The sequence below is a fragment of the Vipera ursinii genome (genome assembly GCF_947247035.1).
Source record: "Vipera ursinii genome assembly, chromosome: 1".
NCBI lineage: Eukaryota > Metazoa > Chordata > Lepidosauria > Squamata > Viperidae > Vipera > Vipera ursinii.
Genome location: NC_139512.1, coordinates 178223023 through 178245725, shown reverse-complemented (window position 1 = coordinate 178245725; position 22703 = coordinate 178223023). Strand labels below are relative to the sequence as shown.

The 22703-nt window shown below is 39.8% G+C and overlaps 1 protein-coding gene across 5 annotated transcripts in view; it reads left to right on the top strand.

The window, feature by feature from the left end:
* The window catches only part of NDUFS1 (NADH:ubiquinone oxidoreductase core subunit S1), a 42987-nt gene that overhangs the window by 7154 nt on the left and 13130 nt on the right, over positions 1-22703 (top strand). For 3 of the 5 annotated variants that reach the window (XM_083348187.1, XM_083348190.1, XM_083348188.1), the window contains exons 2-10: positions 1979-2046; positions 4603-4694; positions 9478-9585; positions 10549-10625; positions 10898-10979; positions 11071-11201; positions 12971-13156; positions 13817-13951; positions 22311-22425. In XM_083348187.1, the coding sequence (XP_083204313.1) occupies positions 1983-2046; positions 4603-4694; positions 9478-9585; positions 10549-10625; positions 10898-10979; positions 11071-11201; positions 12971-13156; positions 13817-13951; positions 22311-22425 (990 nt within the window). In that variant the 5' untranslated portion in view covers positions 1979-1982. Of the gene's footprint in view, positions 1-1978; positions 2047-4602; positions 4695-9477; positions 9586-10548; positions 10626-10897; positions 10980-11070; positions 11202-12970; positions 13161-13816; positions 13952-22310; positions 22426-22703 lie in introns of all 5 variants that reach the window. The other 2 variants (XM_083348189.1, XM_083348191.1) reach the window with 1 other exon arrangement.

The following is a 22703-nucleotide window of genomic DNA, read 5'->3' as shown; positions in this document are numbered from 1 at the left end:
AAAATTATCACTATGTCAGTTAATACTTAGCATGAATTATGGCGTTACAACGTCTTCCCATGGAGTGAGCCAAGTCCTTTAGTTCTGCAGCTGTTATAATGCGAAACCAAGATTGAATGATTGCTTCTATTAACTGGGTTTTATTGCTGGGTTGCTTCTGACTAACAAGTTTCTTTAGTCGGCTACATAGATTTTCAGTTGGATTAAGGTCTGGGCTATTCCCAGGCCATTCCAGCAGTGGAATATGAGTATCTTGAAACCACTTTTTGCACACAGCAGCAACATGACATGGAGCTGAATCCTGTTGAAATATAAATGCTTCACTGTCTTGGGAAAGATCTTGTGTGGAAGGCTTCAGTTTGGGCTCAAGTATTTCATTAATATACTTTTGGCCATTTATATTCCCATTAATCACACAAATTCTGCCCTCGCCTTTTGATGTCATACAACCCCAGATCATAACACTGGGTGTTTCACAGTACATGTAATGCAATCAGGATGCAAATCTTCTCCGATTCTTCTCCTTACGTATTTTATGCCATCACTACCAAACGGGGAGATCTTGGTCTCATCACTCCAAATGACACTGTCCCATTGTTCCTCTGTCCAGGTAACATGGGTTTTAGCCCAGTTTAGTCTTTTCAACCTTTGTTTGAGAGATAAAAGTGGCTTTTTTCGTAGAATTCTAGATTTTAGGCCAAATTCCCGCAGTGTGGCCTGAACAGTCTTTGCATTCAACTTCACATTGCATTGCGCCATTTCACCTTGTATACACCCAGATGATTTTCTTCTGTCACGTAGGCACACTCTCTTAATTCTTCTATCATCACTTGCTGTTGTGCATCTTTCCTGCCTTTACCAGTGTGGTTTTGTAGTGACTGAGTCTCCTTAATTTCTTTATAATTGTAGCTTTGTTCACTTAATAATGCTATTTTACATAACTTTCTGGGCAACCAGTCAACTCTGCACCATTACTTTAATTTTATTATGTTTTACAAGCTCACCATATGAAAGAAAACAAAAAAAATCCAACCAACTTGATAGTGATCACATAACACGCTGACAAATGTCCTCTTCTCAGCTTCAATGCATGACATCAATAACTGATCTGATTGGCTCATTGTCAAAACAAGATGACACCTGATTGGCTGTCTAAACACTCATGCTCATTGGCCACAATCAGATGAAGGAAAGGTACCTGGTATCAACCTAAGGAAGTTGTGCTTCCTTTTTCCTGGTTATTTGGCTTTAACTTTTCATAGAATACACATAATTGAACAAACTTTGTTGGATTACTTTCTTGATTAAATTATCTTTCCATTGATATATAATTTTATGGTACTGCTCCCAAAAAAGTGGTGTTATTAGCCATCAAACCTCAAATGTACACTTTTCCCAAAAGGTTTCCACTACTGTACACTGAAATTATTCCCCACCCTTAAAAGATTCTCTTTATAAGTTAAAACAATAAATACTGTTTTGAACCATCTTACCAACTATAGGTATTTCTACAGTTTAGTGACCGTTTGAAGTTACAGTGGTGCTGAAAAAAACAACATGGCTGTTTTTCACACTTATGACTGTTGCGACATCCCTATAGTCACATGTTCAAAATTTAGATGCTTGGCAGCTGTCTTATATTTATGATAGTCGCAGTGTCGCTGGGGTCATGTGATCACCTTTTTCGATCTTCTGACAAGCAAAAATCAATGGGGAAGCCAGATTCACTTAATAAGTCTGTTACTAATTTAACAACTGCAGTGATTCATTTAACAACTGTGCCAAGAAAGGTTGTAAACTGAGGACTACCTGTGTGTGTGTGTGTATATATACACACACATATATACACACATATCTGTTCCATGGTATTAAAATTACCATTATAAATCAGAATTAATCTTAGGTTCTTACAATTTTAAATTATAAAGCTATTGCTTGAACTTCATCTTATAGGACTTTTCCTAAAATTTATTTTCAGCACTATGCTGCGACTTCCAGCTATCCATAGGACTCTTGTTGGTGTTACCTGGACTGCTGCAGGATGCGGTAAGTTGACTTTCTATTCAGATTCTCTGTATGATGATTCCCTATTTTAATTTTAATTTTTGAGTTTGTTGATATCATATTTTTTCATGGATCCTATTACTGATAGAATGACTTTGTAATAATGCCGCTTGGGGGTATGTGTGAAAGCCCTAACAAGCAGGCATATACATAGAATGAAGGCTACTGCTAAGCTTGTAAGCCGCACTGAGTCTTCAGAGAAGGGCGGGATATAAATGTAATAAAAATAAAAAAATAAAAATAAAATACTGATAGAATGACTGATTCCAAAAAGTAATCGTTGCTTCCCTTCTTGGATTTGGCAACCCTCAGCCCATCATAGCACCTCTGTAGTGTTAGGATTCAATTACAAAATGTTGCTCCCTTGAAGTAAGTAATGATGTGCACTCTCAAAAGCCTGGCTCAGTGTACACTGGTTTGTAGACATACATTCAGTTTCTTAGTTTGGACATACATTCTTGGTCTGAATATTTGTACTTATTTGTTTGTTCAAGATGTTAGATCCAGTCCCTTGTCACACGAAAATTTGGACTACTACCTGCTTATAGCTACTTTTGAAACATTAAGAATATTGAAATCATTTTCCAGATAGCTGAAATTATTGCAGTGGTTTCCAAGCTACTATTTATTATAATTCAGGGTAATGCCCTCCAGGTGAGATTCAAGGTGCTGGTAATGACCTATAAAGCTCTAAATGGCTTGGGTCCGGATTATCTAAGGGAACACCTGCTGCCGGCATCAACTTCCCATCGTCCTGTGCACTCTCACAGGGAGGGCCTTCTCAGGGTGCCGGCGGGTGATCCCCAGGGGGAGGGCATTCTCTGTGGGCGCGCCTGCCCTTGGAATGATTTACCGGTGGAACTTCGGACCGCCCCCAATCTGCGTTCATTTCGCCGGGATCTGAAAACCTGGTTTTTTGATCTATCAGGCCTGGACTGAAGGGGTTTTAGCTTTTAATATTGTTTTAATTGTTGGGCTTATGTAATTTAATCTATTTTAATTTATACTATTTTTATATTATATTTTATGCTGCCCTGTAAACCGCCCTGAGTCCTTCGGGAATAGGGCGGTATAAAAATTTAATTAAATAAATAATTAAATAAATAAATGATTTTATCTCTTTCATGTTGTATAACTTGTATAATAGGTTGATTAAAGATCTGACTTACTGAGAGCTTGGGTGGGTGCAGAGGGAGGAGTCTCTGGACTTTGAATGTAGCATCAGCCAAGATCCCACGGATGTGTGATGGAGTAGCTATGGTTATCCAAGATACTCTGATGGTATTAGTGCCATGTAGACCAGACAAAGAAATCAATCCCATAAGAAGATTAAAACTATTTTTATTAAGATTGACAGAATTTTGCAAGTCTATCTGTGCTGTACTTCCTCTCCTTTCTTACAATCCCATGAATTAGGAAAGATGTCTATTTGAGTAGCTTACAAATGCTATGTTTGTTGTGAGCTTAAGAAATTCCCCCCCCCCCTTGTCACTTTGGTACTGGAGCTCATGAGTCTTCATCAAAGTTATTTACCTTACTGTCTGTAGATGGCTTTCAGCAGCATTGCTCACAGGTAACCAGATGTGATGTTGATAATACCCAGCTTTACATCTCTGCCCTGGGTCAACCAAGAGATAATGCTGGAGTATATGGAAACTATAGGTCTCAATGTCTAAAAGCTATAAAGCCTGGATGGAGAGGAACACATGTTAATTCAACCCTAGCAAGCAAGACTGAGTAACTCTAGGTTTTAGGGTCCCATGGATCCAGTGATTTTCCAGCTTTTAATTTCGGAACAGTGGCATGTCCCAGAGGTTTTTTCACTTACAGGTTGTGTGCCAATTTTTCCTGAATCAGGAGGCAGTGCTCACAATCACTTATAACTCGGTCGCTTCCTGAGAGGATTACTCTACACAGGAGTGACTTTGAAAATCATCTGGAAGCTTCAATTGGTCTAGAATGTGGCAGCACAGACAATTATGGGTATATCTCATTATGCCAGTGTCACATCTTTCTGAACTGCACTGGGTCTCAATTTGCTTCTGGGTGCAATTAAGAGTACTGATTATGACCTATAAAACCCAGATAGATATGGGACGAAGATATCTCGTCTCTACTCATCCCATTAAGTCAGACTGGAAGGGCATACTCTGGGTCCCATTGATCAGGGACTGTTGTCTAGTGAATCCCCCAAAGTAAGCCTTTTCTGTTACAGTATCTGCCCTGTGGTACATCATTCCCCTTACACTGAGATCTACTGGCAATAATCGTGCTAGTATTTCAGAGTTTTAAAGCCGTACAACATGGCTATTGTCTTAGATATGAAACTCAGGAGGTTGAGGTAAGTGAGAATTAGGTGTCTGCTATGGTTATGGTTTTTATTTTGACTTTAAAAATGGTTAGTCGCTTAGAGATGCTGCTTTTTAAATGGGTGGCTATATACATTTATTGAAATAAAATAAAATAAATGATACATACTTAAAAGAAATTGATTATTACTTACTGCATAATTAATTATCTAATTTTGTTTTATTCAAGCACGCACCACTTCGACAGCAGCTAGCAACCTGATAGAAGTTTTTGTTGATGGTCATTCTGTTTTGGTGCCTCCAGGAACCACAGTACTTCAGGTAGAATGAATTTATGCTGTGCATAAATATTAGTATTGTTTATTTTCCATTCTTTTAAATGTTGCACACACAATCCTTACCAAGATTTGTGATACCAATCTTTGCTGTATTACAGTCCACCTCTCCAGATTGATGAAATACTTGTTGTTTTTTTAGCGCTTGACGTATATAGCCAGGGAAGTGTACAATGCTTTTTAGCACAGAAGCCTGGCAGTCTCAGATGACTAGTTCATTTTGTTCATGCAAGTGTGCTATCCATAGTACACCACAGTGGGCGAACTAGCTTTGCATCAGTTGGCTAGCAGTGATGAAATATTATCTCACGGTTATAGGTTAGGATGGCAAACATACCAGTACTCCACCCTCCTCCTCTTTTCCCCATAAAAACTCCCTGAGATGAGTTGGACTGAAAGAGAGTTATTAGTCCAAAGTCACCCACCAGTTTTCTTCTCTTAGGTGGGACTAGAATTCACAGTCTTCTGGTTTCTGGGTGAACACCTGAAAACCTACACCAAACTGCCTCTCGATCTTATAATTGGGTGAGAAGGAAGAGTGAGAGGAGTTGATATTAAACAGTGAGAGAGAAAAATTAAATAAAGAAGTTAAGGTTAAGGAGATAATTACCCATAGATGTTATGTTTTACAACAGTTGAGCATAAGACAGACACTTTTGAAATGCTCAGTTGATTAACACATGTAACATGATAACCTTTTGTCTCTATGAAATAGATTTATTCATTACAATTATTTATCTTACAATATTTACTACAATTACATATTTTTAGGATAACAGTCCTGTCAAAAACAGTTTACAAGCAATTGAAACAAATGTGCTGGAGAAGAGAAAATGTTTCCCACTATTTCTTTTAAATAGTATCATTTACTTTTTCTCTGTTGAGAACTGTTTCTGTTTATGGCACACCCAACTGAAATCCTTTGCCCATAGAACATCTTTATAAACAATTTTTTTTGTACTTGTGTCCAAGGCACCGAGGCTCTTCCAGATTGAAAGTATATGATAGAAGCTATAAACAAAATTTAACTCTAGCAATTAGTTTGTTTCAAGTACAAAATGTGCTTATGTAGCCGTTAGTAAGTTATTTTTCATTGTCCATAGAATTATCTTGTTTCAAGTTAGCGCAGAATGAAAGTTAATGATTCAGTTAAAAGTTAATGTTCTTTTATAGTGGTCCATTTTATTAAAGTAGGTTAAAATTAAAACTTTAAGCTGCGCTTGGTTCTTGATGATATGGACATCATTTCATTTTTTATTGTTAATAGCACAGTATGGAAATGGTATTTTGCCAAAAGTACAGAAGAGTTGCCTTTTTTCAGGATGTTTCCCAACTTTCCAATGGGATATTTTGTGTAGTCCCCATCTAGCTGCTCTGCCCCGCTTACCTTCCAAACATTGACAGTTCTTGCCTTTTGCTCTTAAGTGGGCTGTCTTAAAAAGGTTTTAGATAAGGTTGTATTTTATACCTTTCACACCTTCAGCTTCTTACTAAGAGAAAACTAAAATTATTTTTAAATGAAAAGCAGTAAGTACATGATATCAAGGAAATACTTTTTTCTCTTTCTCTAAGTTGTTTCATTTTCAGGAAATAATTATGCCTTGGTAACTGTGACTCTCACCCTTCACTTTTATTATAAAGGAGGAAAATGTTTTGTTTTACTGTAATTACCTTGAAATTTTTTTTTAAAGAAAGGTGTGGGGCTCCTAACATCCTAACAGATGGCACTATAAATCTGGAATTAGTAGTTTTTACTTACTTATTTTCTCTTAGCATCATTTAGGAGTATCGCTGCATAAATGATTAATCCGTATTAATCTACTGGGAAAAATTACGTGGTACCGCACAATTATTTTTATGCTACCCTCTGGTCTTTCAGTAAAGTTATGTTAAACTGTATTTAATTAGGTATATAATTTAGTACAAAGTAAATATGCTTGTTTATAATATCTCTAGATCATCAACCAGTAATTTCCCAAGCATATTTCAAAGAGGTTTTTATTTATGCCATTTGATTATTCCAAACCCGTGTAGCTTTATATTAATAAAACATAGTATATGGTATAATTATTGGAAGGCACATAGGAAAGAATATCTATTGCTTTAAAACTTGGTCCTTGTGATTCAAACAATGGTTTGATGTTGCTGGATTTACACATTGTGCTAACATAAGTGAGTTCTTGGTTCTCTTTTACCATATTGGGTGATTGATAAATTATGGTTTATGATTTAATGTGCATGTGAATTGGCACATCATTTTAAACTGTAACTTGAATTAGAGAATAAAATTAATTGTATAGTGATCACATATTTTGTAATTTTTAAATGGATAGGCTTATTCAAAAAAAAATTGTATTTCTCAATATAGAGAATTATTAGAAGTAAAAATGTTTGTTAATTAACTTCAACTTCAACATTTTTCATATATATACAAGTAGTAATGACTTTTTTTCTGCATGTATTTCGAGGAGTTTTTGATGTTTAAAAATAAACCTGTTGCATTTAAACATTCAGCTAACATACAAGCTGAGTTGCTATTATATTTTATTTTTAAAATACTAGTTTCTCTTTTTCTTTGTCCCCCATAGTATTCTTCCTCTAAAGTTCTTACAAATTTTGTTTTCAATTGTTCTTTAGTTTTTATTTTTGTTTTGTCACTTCTACAAAAAAGGAAAAAGCACAATTGCTTTAATACAGCAACAGAGATACAGCAGCTTTTTCCATGGCTGATGTGCAGGAGGGGAATATTATACAGTGCCATCCACAGTTGCATCTCTTCTCTGAACTTAGGTGAGAATAGAGGGAAGAGAGCAACAAAAAATAAACTCTCCTTTGAGGCACCTGGTGACTTCATCTATACCAGGGGTGTCAAACTCAATTTCATTGAGGGCCGCATCAGCATTGCGGTTACCCTCAGGGGGCTGGGTGGGCGGGGCCTACTGGGTGGGTGTGGCTAGAGTGCGTATGGCCTACTGGGTGGGCGTGGCCAGCTCTACGTCGTTCGCATCAAGGGTGCCTATGGGGGCCTGGGCAGGAGTGGGACAGATCTGAGGGTCTCTGGCAGAAGGAGGGTCTCTGGGCCAGGGCCAAGGCAGTGGGGGCCGTTCCTTCACTGTTTCCAGGATGGCTTCGTGGGCCACATGAAACCACTTCGTGGGCCGGATCCGGGCCCCGGGCCTTGTGTTTGACATGTCTGATCTATACAGTCATGTAATTTTCTTGACAATAATGCCAAGCAGCAAACATCTTTAACTAGACACATAAACATACACACGAAATGCAAATTTTACATAAACCCTGATTGAGCATTTGTTTCTATAGTCTGACATTTTGAACCAAAGTGTTCATACAATGCTATCATCTAAGCACAACGGTTTTGTTTCTGTGTATTATTGTATAGAACTCTCAGTACTGAAAAAACAATGTGATAGAAAAGATAGTCAAGGAAATTTTAATAGCTCTATTATTATATATTTATGAATGTGTGTATTTGTGTGTGTGTGTGTGTGTGTGTGAAATCACATCTACCAATTTTTTAGATGGTATGGGTCTTTACATGCATCAAGTTCTTCTAAAAAACCTAGGATGTCATAATGTGTCAGTGTAGTATATGTGCAAAACCAAGCAGTGTGCCTTTTGTAGTTGCCAAAAGGCAGTGGAAATTTTATAAAGTGCAGATCTTCAAAGTGCCGTCCAAAAGTTTTTGGTATGGTACCCAGTGTACAGATAATCACTGGGACCACCATGGCCAATTAATGCCGTAATATTTCAACTTAGAGGGACGCAGTGGCTCAGTGGGTTATGACGCTGAGCTTGTCGATCAGAAGGTCGGCAGTTTGGCGGGTCGAATACCGAGTGCCGCGTAGCAGAGTGAGCGCCTGTTACTCGTCCCAGCTTCTGCCCACCTAGCAGTTCGAAAGCACATAAAAATGCAAGTAGAAAAATAGGGACCACTACGGTGGGAAGGTAACAGTGTTCTGTGCGCCTTTGGCGTCTAGTCATGCTGGCCACATGACCACGGAGACGTCCTCGGACAAGCGCTGGCTTTTCGGCTTTGAAACGGAGATGAGCACCGGCCCCTAGAGTCGGAAATGACTAGCACGCATGTGCGGGGGAACCTTTACCTTTACCTTATTTCAACTTAAGTTTTCAGATCTTGATACTTTGTGATCTTCTCCAATATCTCCTGGTATTGCTACATGAATTATCCACACTTTCTTGTTTTCAACCACAGATAAAACTGGTGGGATATTAGCTGAGACTTTATTAATTATATTCAGAAATCCCATAGTATTTTAACTTGCTCATTTTCAACTACTTTTTCAATTCTGTGTTCCCAATTTTTCGTTCCCGGCACATGATAATTTTGACAGATGTTCCAGGGAATCATTTGGCAACTGTGTTATGTTGTTTGTAATCAGTTTGCAATCTTGCACAAGCTAAGTATATTATGTATTATTTCTTCTTCCTTTTTGCACAAGCTGCAGTTTGAATCATTTGACAATTATTTGATATTAATATAAACTTCTAATGTGAGGACAGCAGTATAAAAGCCGTACTCTGGTCTGGAAGATACATTCTAAAGTTTAGAGTGTCTACTGTAACTTTTTTTCTTATAGTTGTATTTCTTTATAGAAGATTGAGTTTAATATTGCAAGCCAACTGCAAAAACTGAAAGCAAAGGAAAAAACTATGTTTAGGAATGTAGTTTTTTATAGAACAACATACAACTTGTACCTTGACATTCTCTCATTTTGTTTCATCTCTAGGCCTGTGAAAAGGTTGGAATGCAAATTCCTCGCTTTTGCTATCATGACAGATTATCTGTAGCTGGAAATTGCAGAATGTGTCTTGTGGAGATAGAGAAAGCCCCCAAGGTATTTATATAAATATATTTTCTTGAAATTGATCTCTGTCACTAGCAGTTACTTTCTGATATTATGTTAAATGTTGAGTTTTTCTGGAATGTATTCACAAAAATTTAATCCAACATGTTTGTTTAAATTACTTTAAAGTTGTAACGGGCCTTTAATTTATTATTATGATTGTAATAATGTAAAGAGAGATTCTCACAAGAGAGTTATGAGATATATAGAATACCAAAATTTTTCATGTAATGTATGATTAGAATTAACAAGCCAGTAGCAAAGTTCCAAATGCCTGCCTTCCTTACTTGTAGAACATTAGGGTGTTGTAGATTCCCCTGGGCTAGCTTCTTACTGACCAAAATCAGATTATTTTACAAAGGCCAAAAACAAAACAAAAAAGCCATTGCTGTCACTGCTTTTGTTGTTCCTACTTTTCCTGCATTTTGCCTTTTGATGTGAGAGTTTTGGTTAATAATTGTTTAACTACTGATAGACCTGCTCTCGTATATATTTGCTTTTAATATCTGATTGTAAAGCCTTTTTGTCAGCAGATTTTGTTAAATTGTGCATTTTTAAAATTTATAGCTATCCATTATAAGGCAATCTTCAGTTTTAATACTATGGGGAATGAGAAATCCTATCCAGTTTCTCTAAAATAGTCCTTTTTATTTTATTCTGGTACTCTTTCTTCAATTTAAAATCTTTTCGTGCTGTATTTTTGTAATTTTTAGTGAGAGAGGAAACACACCAGATTCCTTCAATATTTTGGTTGCTGTTTTTAAAGTTCTTGAGACTCTACAAAGTCTCTTTGAAGTGCGGGTGACCAGAAGGTTCAACAATGTTCAAATCTGATAGTACAGTGGAGTTATACAGAATATTTGCCATAAAGCTCCAGTATGTTAACTGATATTATGTAAGCATAAACAATATGTTCACAAATACATTAGTGAAATAATCTTGTAATTGTTGCAGCCAGTTGCTGCTTGTGCCATGCCAGTCATGAAGGGTTGGAACATTCTGACAAATTCTGAGAAGTCCAGGAAAGCAAGGTAAGCTATCTCTCACTGCAATTAATTCTCTGCTTGCTTACATGGAAGGGCTGTCCTTGTATCTTCTTAATATATTAGAATAATTTCAGAGAGTTGGATCTCTCTCATTTTTTCATTCTCCATTAAAAAATAGTTCAGTTTTTAAGAGGAAGGGGATATACTGTTGTTAGCAATAGTAAATAAATTGATTTGTTTCATATAATTTTTCCAGTGTTTTAATATTAACTATCATATTGAAATCATTTTTGTTTTCAAACATGGATCTACAACAGAGAAGGGGTAATGGAGTTCTTGTTGGCTAACCATCCACTGGATTGTCCCATTTGTGATCAAGGAGGGGAGTGCGACCTTCAGGTATTATCCTGTAGGATGTTGTTAAAATACTACTTGAAGAAAACTGTTTCTCAGCCACATGAGTTGGTTTGCTTTTGTTAATTATCTTTAGGATCAGTCAATGATGTTTGGCAGCGATAGGAGCAGATTTCTGGAAAGCAAACGTGCAGTTGAAGACAAGAATATTGGTCCTCTTATAAAAACTATCATGACCCGGTGTATACAATGTACTCGCTGCATCAGGTAACTGCGGTGTACACCGACAGATTACATAATAAGCTTTGTGATTAGGGGAAATCCATATATCAGTATGTAATAAAATTATAAAAGTGTTTTATCAGGTACAGACATTCAAATGCATAAGTAGACTTGTTTTCAGGAAAGTCAGATCAGACTAAGAAGGCAATATTTATCATTTGTTCAGATGAATAGTGAGGTTTCTAATCCTTTTTTTACATTCAGTTATTATTATTAGAATCATTGGTCAACAATGATATAACACTAAGTGCACGTAGCACTTGCAACATTTCTTGACTCATATGTCCTTATAACATTATGTTGTATTGCTATCTAGGAGCATTGATTGAATGCCTATTAACTGAGTGGCACTTGCACAGAAGAAAAAAAGAGTTGTATATAGCAGGCCCTGGGCTAGGACCAGCTCTGAAAGTCAGGGGATTTTTTTTTCAATGTGTGAATTTAAACATCATGACTTTCTAACCCCTAACTCCTCCCCAAATAAGAAAAAAAATTGCTTCCATGTTTAAGGAAATACAGGATTTTAAAGGGGTGTTAGGCTTAAAATGCATGTCGTATTTTTAAAACATGCCAAAATGCATTTTTTTTAAAAAAAAAAGTTTAGCTCTGCTCATTTTACGGAAGGCTACTGTAGTAACTGTGAGTGGAATGCTGAGAAGGGATTTGCAGATGGCTACTGCAGCCGGAGGCTTTAGATGCAGTTTTGGAGCGTCTGCAGAGGTTGTTACCAGGACAGTAATTTTTACTATGGCAAAAGAGAAATGATTACATGAAGTGTAATCATATTAATAGTATTGGATGAATATACTTTAGTTTTTTACACACACACACACACACATTTTGCAGCTTGTCTCCTAGCATGCTACTCAAAAATTAGTGGGTTCTTCAGCTAAAAAAGGAATATAAATTTCTGTCTTATGTGATGATCATCAAATACAGAAGTCCTCATTTAGCAACTGCTTAGATTAGTGATGGTTCGCAGTGATGAAAAAGTAACTTTGTGATCAATCGTCACATTTATGACCTTCACAATGAAATGCAGTGTTGAAACCAAACTCTCATCTGGAACTTCCCATCAGTACTTCAAATAAACTCCATTTTGACAACATAACACTTAAAGCAATTGAAGTGTTAGGTGTTTTATCAAAATAAAATTTGAAGAACTCTAAATGTTTTGACCATAGAAAACAATGGAAACATTGTTTCATTGTACAAAAAAGACTTTCTATTTTACATCTCAGATCCCAAGAATAGATTCATGTTATATTGTGCAGAAAATTGGACAGAGGAGGAAAAATCCCATTATTGAGGTTTTGCTTCATTTTCCTCATATGCTGTTCTTCATTTAAATATGAGCCTGATTGCCTAATCTGTTTCTACATAATAGATTTGCTATAAAGTCTGGAGAGTTCCTACTTGTGTGGGTAGGTAACTTAAGCCTATGCACAACTAGCACTCTGAACTAGGCCTAGAAACCGAGCATTATCAATACAGCTAGTATAGAAATGATGTTATGTTGATAACTTAGTTTTTGGAAGGTAGTTGCATTCATAAGTTTTATACCAGTTGAAGCTTCTGAATATTTTTAAAAGCATTATCATAAAGAGCACATTATAGTAGCTTTGATTGGATGTAAGCAGAGTATGAATGACTGTAAAAATGTTAACTTTTTCTAGTAGATGTAGCTATCGAATCAGCTGATACCATCTGTGGTAACCTTCTGTGTCTTATATGTTTATGTTTGTCTTTACCAGATTTGCAAGTGAAATTGCAGGAGTTGATGATTTAGGAACCACAGGAAGAGGAAATGAGATGCAAGTTGGCACTTACATTGAAAAAATGTTTATGTCTGAATTATCAGGCAATGTGATTGATATTTGTCCAGTGGGTGCCCTTACCTCCAAGCCTTATGCCTTTACTGCTCGACCCTGGGAAACAAGGCATGTATCTTTGCTGATGTTTGAAAGATTATATTACATTTTATAGTGTCTGTTATTAAATGCCAGATAAGAAGGATAATCTTTGAACCTTGTAATCTCTTTGACTATTGTAAAAATCCCAATGAAACTCAGCTAATACAGAACAATTTCCTATGTAGTAGGGATTATACAGGGAGATTTTTTTAAACTGAGAAAAGCAACATCTGTTAAATTGGAAAATTTGTATAATAGTTCTTTGAGAACAATATATGCTTAATGCCATGTGATGACAGTAATAATATCACTTAGAAAACTTTCTAAGGCATTTAACTCTGGGAGAGTCTGTAGCAATCTAAAAAATTGTGACCTTCAAATCTGGTCACTTACTATTTCCTTAAGATGTATCCATTTCCTTAGGATACAGCCCATTAGAAAGAGGGAGGAGAAAGGAAGGAGAATTGAGATAGTAATGAAACAAAGGGCAGCCTTGTGCAAAGCTATGTCTTGAATAGTTCCCTTCCCATTGGTGGCTGTTAGTTTCTAGGGAAAAACAAGGGTAGGCATGGGAAATATTTACTAATCCATGACCATGGTTGTTGTAAACATGGTAGCATATGATTTAAGATCGATTATTAAAATTGATAATACAATTATTTAACTAGTTTGTGTGCTTTCTTTTAGGAAGACAGAGTCTATTGATATTCTTGATGCAGTAGGAAGTAACATTGTGATAAGCACAAGAACTGGAGAAGTGATGAGAATTTTGCCAAGATTGCATGAAGATATCAACGAGGAATGGATCTCTGATAAAACAAGGTATATTTTATAATTCAATATCATCTCATAATATATACAGGTGAAACTTGAAAAATTAGAATATCGTGCAAAAGTTCATTTATTTCAGTAATGCAACTTAAAAGGGGAAACTAATAAATGAGATAGACTCATTACATGCAAAGCAAGGTAGTTGAAGCCGTGATTTGTCATAATTGTGATGATTATGGCATACAGCTCATGAAAACCCCAAATCCACAATCTCAGAAAATTAGAATATTGTGAAAAGGTGCAATATTCTAGGCTCAAAGTGTCCCACTCTAATCAGCTAATTAAGCCATAACACCTGCAAAGGGTTCCTGAGCCTTTAAATCAGACATGTCAAACACAAGGCCCGGGGGCCAGATCCGGCCCGCGAAGTGGTTTCATGCGGCCCGCGAAGCCATCCTGGAAACAGTGAGGGAATGGCCCCCACTGCCTTGGCCCTGGCCCAGAGACCCTCCTTCTGCCAGGGACCCTCAGATCTGTCCCACTCTTGCCCAGGCCCCCATAGGCACCCTTGATGTGAACGATGTAGAGCTGGCCACGCCCACCCAGTAGGCCATACGCACTCTAGCCACGCCCACCCAGTAGGCCACACCCACCCTGGCCATACCCACCCGGCCCCCTGAGGGCAACCGCAATGCTGATGTGGCCCTCAATGAAATTGAGTTTGACACCCCTGCTTTAAATGGTCTCTCAGTCTGGTTCAGTAGGAATCACAATCATGGGGAAGACTGCTGACCTGACAGTTGTGCAGAAAACCATCACTGACACCCTCCATAAGGAGGGAAAGCCTCAAAAGGTAATTGCGAAAGAAGTTGGATGTTCCCAAAGTGCTGTATCAAAGCACATTAATAGAAAGTTATGTGGAAGGGAAAAGTGTGGATGACAAAGGTGCACAAGCAGCAGGGATGACCGCAGCCTGGATAGGGTCGTCAGGAAAAGGCCATTCAAAAGTGTTGGGGACTTTCACAAGGAGTGGACTGAGGCTGGAGTCAGTGCATCAAGAAGCCACCACACACAGACGGATCCTGGACATGGGCTTCAAATGTCGTATTCCTCTTGTCAAGCCGCTCCTGAACAACAAACGTCAGAAGCGTCTTACCTGGGCTAAAGAAAAACAGACCTGGTCTGTTGCTCAGTGGTCCAAAGTCCTCTTTTCTGATGAGAGCAACTTTTGCATCTCATTTGGAAACCAAGGACCCAGAGTCTGGAGGAAGAATGGAGAGGCACACACTGCAAGATGCTTGAAGTCCAGTGTGAAGTTTTCACAGTCTGTGTTGATTTGGCGAGCCATGTCATCTGCTGGTGTTGGTCCACTGTGCTTCATTAAGTCCAGGGTCAACACAGCCATCTACCAGGAGATTTTGGAGCACTTCATGCTTCCTTCCGCAGATGAGCTTTATGGGGATGCTGACTTCATTTTCCAGCAGGACTTGGCACCTGCCCACACTGCCAAAAGAACCAAAAACCTGGTACAATGACCGTGGGATTACTGTGCTTGATTGGCCAGCAAACTCGCCTGACCTGAACCCCATAGAGAATCTATGGGGCATTGCCAACAGAAAGATGAGAGACATGAGACCGAACAATGCAGAAGAGCTGAAGGCCGCTATTGAAGCATCCTGGTCTTCCATTATACCTCAGCAGTGCCACAGGCTGATAGCTTCCATGCCACGCCACACTGAGGCAGTAATTGCTGCAAAAGGGGCCCAAACCAAGTACTGAGTACATATGCATGCTTATACTTTTCAGAGGTCCGATATTGTTCTATGTACACTCCTTGTTTTATTGATTGCTTGTAATAATCTAATTTTCTGAGATTGTGGATTTGGGGTTTTCATGAGCTGTATGCCATAATCATCACAATTATGACAAATCACAGCTTGAACTATCTTGCTTTGCATGTAATGAATCTATCTCATATATACTTGAGTATAAGCCGAATTTTCCAGCCCACTTTTCGGGCTGAAAAACTCCACTTCGGCTTATACTCCAGTGAACAAAAAAAAAAAGAACTGTCCCTTAGTTCGGAACAGGCTGCTGAGAGAAGGGAGCGGCAGAGCCTTGCAGAGCTGGCGGCAGTCCAGCGTTGTTTCTCCCCCTCGTGCGTGCGTGTGTGTGTCAGACCCACGGGAATGGCTGGTAGGGAAGCGGCATTCCGGCATTCCCCCCCCTTCCTGTGTGTCGAGCCCACGGGGCTTGACACACAGAGAAACGCAAATGCCGGACTGCCGCCACCTTTACTAGCCATTCCTGCGGGTCTGACACACACACACACACACACACACACACACACACACACACACGCCGGGCTCGGCTCCTTGGCAGGAGGGGCAGCCCCTGCCGCGTCCCCCTCCCCTCCCGGCCCGCAGCGCCGCGCCGCCGCCGCTTCCTCCGGGCAAGTCGGGGGGGGGCTTGCGGGGCGAAGGCACCGGCCGGGGGGCAGGCAGGGCGGGAGGGCGGCCGCGCAGCTCAGCGCCGCCCCGAAGCCACAGCCAGCCGCCGCCGCCCACGTCCCGGCGGAGAGAGCCTGCCCTGCGGAGCGCGCTCGCTCGCCCGCTGCCTCGCCCGCTTGCCCGCTGCCTCGCCCGCTCGGTTGCTCACCCGCTGCCTCGCCCGCTCGCCCGCCCGCTGCCTCGCCCGCTCGCTCGCCCGCTCGCTCGCCCGCTGCCTCGCCCGCTCGCTCGCCCGCTGCCTCGCTCACCGCCTTGCCCGCTCGCCGCCTCGCCCGCTCGCTCCCTCGCTCGCCCTCCCGCTGCCTCGCTCGCCCGCCCGCTGCCTCGCCCGCTCGCCCGCCCGCTGCCTCGCCCGCTCGCCCGCCCGCTGCCTTGCCCGCTCGTTCGCTCGCCCGCTGCCTCGCCCGCTTGCCCGCTGCCTCGCCTGCTCGCTCGCTTGCCCGCTCGTTCGCCCGCCCGCTGCCTCGCCCGCCCGCTGCCTCGCCCGCTCGCTCTCCCGCCCGCTGCCTCACTCGCCCGCCGCCTCGCCCGCTCGCTCTCCCGCCCGCTGCCTCGCTCGCCCGCCGCCTCGCCCGCTCGCTCGCCCGCCCGCCGCCTCGCCCGCTCGCCGCCTCGCCCGCTCGCCCGCCCGCTGCCTCGCCCGCTCGTTCGCTGCCTCGCCCGCTTGCCCGCTGCCTCGCCTGCTCGCTTGTTCGCCCGCTGCCTCGCCCGCTCGCTCTCCCGCCCGCTGCCTCGCCCGCTCGCTCGTTCGCCCGCTGCCTCGCCCGCCCGCTGCCTCGCCCGCTCGTTCGCTCGCCCGCTGCCTCGCCCGCTTGCCCGCTGCCTCGCCCGCTCGCTCGTTCGCCCTCCCTCCCTCCCTTCCTCCACACACACACATTCTTCGGTAAAGAGATTCACTCGATCCATGGTTTCAAGGTTGGGGTAGAGAAATCCCGGTTTGTTTCAAGAAACCAGGGTGGTTTATGAGCCTATAGATTTTAGACTTTGCATCTTGTTTTGCTTCCTCGGTTCCCACGAAGCTGAAAGCAAACGCGCTGCAAAATTCTCTCTCTCTCTCTCTCTCTCTCTCTCTCTCTCTCTCTCTCTCTCTCTCTCTCTCTCTCTCTCTCTCTCTCTCTCGTGTGTTATCTCGAACCAGATGGGATGGCAAACTCAAATGCAAATGGGGATCTTGCAGATCTTGCCCTGCCCCCACGGTTACCTTCTGTTCTTGATGAGCTCACGAGTGCTCAAGGACAAAATAGGGCTGGGCAGAGCCGGCAGTTAAAAATAGGATGCAGATAAAAGGAAAGGTAAGGAGGGGTTCAGGTTGAGAGGAGAGGCTGCGTAGCCTTAGTGTAACTCCTGTGTGGGCTGACTGGGTTGCCTCCGATGGGCTCTGACAGTGGAACAGAATGGAATAGAAAATATGGAATGGATTGGAACAGAACGTAGAACAGAACAGAACAGAATAGAATAGAATAGAATAGAATAGAATAGAATAGAATAGAATAGAATAGAAATATAGAAAGTGAATAGAATAGAATAGAAATATAGAAAGTGAATAGAATAGAATAGAAATATAGAAAGTGAATAGAATAGAATAGAATAGAATAGAATAGAATAGAAATATAGAAAGTGAATAGAATAGAATAGAATAGAATAGAATAGAATAGAATAGAATAGAAATATAGAAAGTGAATAGAATAGAATAGAATAGAATAGAAATATAGAAAGTGAATAGAATAGAATAGAATAGAGAATGGTAATAAGAATAGAATAGAATAGAATAGAATAGAAATATAGAAAGTGAATGGAATAGAATAGAATAGAATAGAAATATAGAAAGTGAATAGAATAGAATAGAATAGAGAATGGTAATAAGAATAGAATAGAATAGAATAGAATAGAATAGAATAGAATAGAATAGAAATATAGAAAGTGAATAGAATAGAATAGAATAGAATAGAATAGAATAGAAATATAGAAAGTGAATAGAATAGAATAGAATAGAGAATGGTAATAAGAATAGAATAGAATAGAATAGAATAGAATAGAATAGAATAGAAATATAGAAAGTGAATAGAATAGAATAGAATAGAATAGAATAGAATAGAAATATAGAAAGTGAATAGAATAGAATAGAAATATAGAAAGTGAATAGAATAGAATAGAATAGAATAGAATAGAATAGAATAGAAATATAGAAAGTGAATAGAATAGAATAGAATAGAATAGAATAGAATAGAATAGAATAGAATAATAGAATAGAGCTAGAGTGTGAATAGAATAGAATAGAATAGAGAATGGTAATAAGAATAGAATAGAATAGAATAGAATAGAATAGAATAGAATAGAATAGAAATATAGAAAGTGAATAGAATAGAATAGAATAGAATAGAATAGAAATATAGAAAGTGAATAGAATAGAATAGAAATATAGAAAGTGAATAGAATAGAATAGAATAGAATAGAATAGAAATATAGAAAGTGAATAGAATAGAATAGAATAGAATAGAATAGAATAGAATAGAATAATAGAATAGAGCTGGAAGGGACCTTGGAGGTCTTCTAGTCCAGCCCCTTGCTCAAGCAGGAGGACCTATACCAGTGGTGGTGAACCTATGGCATGCCTGCCAGAGGTGGCACTCAGAGCCCTCTCTGTTGGCACGTGCGCCACCACCGCTGCCAGCAGCAGGTCCTTGTCGGTTGGTGGACTGGAAGAAAAGGGAGGGGGAAGCATTTTACATGCGTGCATGCGTGCACGGGGCCACGAGCAGGCACATGCTGCAAAGGGGGCGGGGCTAGTGCCTGCGTGATACTCACTAGCCCAGCCCCGTTCTCACATGGTGCGGTGCCTTGTATCTGCACCCTGCGGTGCGGCGGTTGGCGTTTTTGTGCCTTGCGGTACGGTGGCCCATTTTTTGCTCCCCCTTTTTTTTCGTGCCAGAGGCGGCACTCAGAGGCGCCTCCCTGTCCCCTCCCCCGAGGGCACCAGAATGCCGATGCTGCCTTGGCACTTTGTGATAAACAAGTGGATTTTGGCTTGCGGTTTGGGCACTCGGTCTCTAAAAGTTTCGCCACCACTGACCGATACCATCTCAGACAAGTGAATGTCCAGTCTCTTCTTAAAAACCTCCAGTGATGGAGCACTCTTGATTTCTGGTGGCAAGCTGTTCCACTGGGCAGCTGAGAGAAAGGGGCGGCAGAAGCTGCATCCCCCGAAAGAAGTCTTCGCCGAGAAAATGGGCGCTGAGACGCCTCATTCTCTCGCTCAGCAGAGACTTCTTTTGCGAGATCCAGCCTCTGCCGTGCTGCACCGAGAGAACAGCAAGCCGCCCCATTCTCTCGGTGGAGCACTCCACCGCCCCATTCTCTCGGCGGCTTTTCCACCCCGTTCTCTCATCTCAGCAGAGACGTCTTTCGGGGGATCCAGCCTCCAGCTGCTGCATTTCCCAGCCTCGGCTTATATTCGAGTCAATAACTTTTTCCAGTTTTTGGGGGTGAATTTGGGGGTCTCGGCTTATACTCGAGTCGGCTTATACTCAAGTATATACGGTAGTTTCCCCTTTTAAGTTGCATTACTGAAATAAATGAACTTTTGCACGATATTCTAATTTTTCGAGTTTCACCTGTATATAGTTTTATTTTTATATATGTGCTGGAAGTTTGAATGTGTTTTAGAACTGTTTCTAAAATGATACTTTCTGGGGTGCATGGAAATAATAGAAAAATTGGTTTCTATAATTCAGATCATTTTTTAAAAATGCATGGCTGTTTTCTTTGAAATCATTCAAAGTTGGTTGTGGTCAATAGAGTTGTTTGTAAAATGTTTAAAAGGATTTTTAAGATTATGTTTTTGTGGTGCTTTATTGCTTATACTGGCATTTTTAATTGGTGAATAAAAACTGTTAGTGACGATAACAGATATAGCAAAGATGGCAAAATTAACTTATTTGATTAGAGAGAGAGAGATCAATAACTATATATATTACGGAATGGAAACCCTAATTAGTTTATGGAAAGAAGGAAATTATGATGTAACATTAGAAAGAGAGGATAAAGTATAAAATATGTATAACAACTGTTGAGAAGATTGGAAGCCACTTCTTTAGTACTTTTCCTTTTCTTTCCCTTTTTTACTTAAATACTTTTTTAAATTCTGCTTTAATTCAAGGTTTGTAGTGTTTTTAATTCTATTGGAAAACTAAAATATTTTTTAAAAGGAAAAACTATTTGTCACAATCCTGCATCTTCAAATGTTTGCTAAATGTGATTTTTAATAGCTGCTTCCAATATTTTCCTTCAAACAAATGTGAAGCTGACAGGCCTGTATTTCCTAGATCCTCCAGCTTCTGGAGGCAGGTTGTTCCACTGGTTAATTGTTCTGTCAGGAAGTTTCTTCTTAGTTCTAGGTTGCCCTCAATCTTTCCATTGCTTCTTGTCCTGCCTTTGGGCGCTTTGGAGAATAGCTTGACTCCCTCTTCCTTGTCACAGTTTTAAGTTAATCACTGCAGTTGTTCAGTTAGTAACACAATTGTTCAGTGAATCTGGCTTCCCCATTGACTTTACTTGTCAGAAGGTCATAAAAGGTGATTACATGATCTCAGGACACTGCAACCGTCAAATACATGCCAGTGGCTAAGCATCTGAAATTTGATTGTATGATTATGTAGATGCAATGTTCATAAGTGTAAAAAATGGTCGTAAGACACTTTTTCAGTGCCACTGTGACTTTGAACAGTCATTAAACAAATGCCCATAAACAAATCCCTATTTGAACTTAATTAAACTTCTTTTATACTCCAAGTTTAAGTACTCAAATATTGCTGAAATTTTAGTATGTTTTTTTCCAGTTGGACAAACATTGTCCTTGCAGCTGTAAAGATGTATCTTAATAAATTATATTTTTAATGTGTTCTTGCACTGTACCTAATAAAAAATTAAAAATGTAATTTCATTTTGAATTTGATCCCTAAAATTTCCTGACCAATGCTACATATATCTTTCCAATACTTACATGTTCACCATGTATCATAGAATGTTCCTTCTGTTTCTTGGCATTTCCAGCAGTTATTGCTGTAGGATTGAAAGTGATGGGCTGATTATTTTTTTAATAGAGTTCCATACTTTTATCTTGAAACTCAAATACTTTGGCCACCTAATGAGAAGGAAGGACTCACTGGAGAAGAGCCTAATGCTGGGAAAGATTGAGGGCAATAGAAGAAGGGGACGACAGAGAACGAGGTGGCTGGATGGAGTCACTGAAGCAGTAGGCGTGAGCTTAAATTGACTCCAGAAGATGGTAGAGGACAGGAAGGCCTGGAGGAACGTTGTCCATGCGATCGCGATGGGTCGGACACGACTTCGCAACTAACAACAACTTTTATCAAGCTTCATCTTATACGTCCTTTTAAGTTTATATCTTCGTTTGTGTCCCTGTATCATAAGTATCTGTGGAGCTGATTATCTGGGCCAGCTCCTTCCCATATTGACATTCTGCTATTCAGGGATTTAATCCATTCTGCTAACCCTGACACGTAGCTTGCTGTAGGTGATATTTGGAAGAGAAAACTTGCCTCTATCTTTTAATTCCCTTTTTTTGAAATTCCACTGTATAGAAAGAACTTGATAAGATATTGCCTCTTTGAATGTTGAATTTTATTGCTTTATTTATTGATTGATTGATTGCATTCTCAGTTTGAATACATATATTTCTCTCACCAACTTCTGAGCACTATTTAAGAGTAGGTCTAGTATTGCCCCCTCATTATGACCAACTGCTCCAAGACGTGGTCATTTATTTATATTATGGAAAAGTACATTTTGTGCTGAAAAAATTAAAAAGTTAACAGTGGGATTGGTAGATGTGTATTTCAGCTTCAGTTGCTTCTATAATCAGTTTTATATTTGCTTTTCAGATTTGCTTATGATGGCCTGAAACGTCAGCGACTTATTGAGCCGATGATAAAAAATAAAGAAGGGCTGTTCACTTATGTATCTTGGGAAGAAGCCTTGAGTTATGTAGCAACTGCGGTAAGCTTATGGACTTGACAGACTATTTAACGCTACTTCTAAATTTGATATACATTTACTTAAGAATTCTTATACTTTGAGGAATGTTACCTTCCACATTTCAAAAACAAGAAGCTTGTTTATTTAATTTATATGACTACTTGCATGTGATTTTGGGAGGTAACACAAGTAACAATCATAGTCTTCTACCATTCATAACAATTAAAAGCTACGTTAAAAATACAATAATAAACAATTTGGCTACATACAGTGTAACTGTTTAATAGGTTCCACACTTC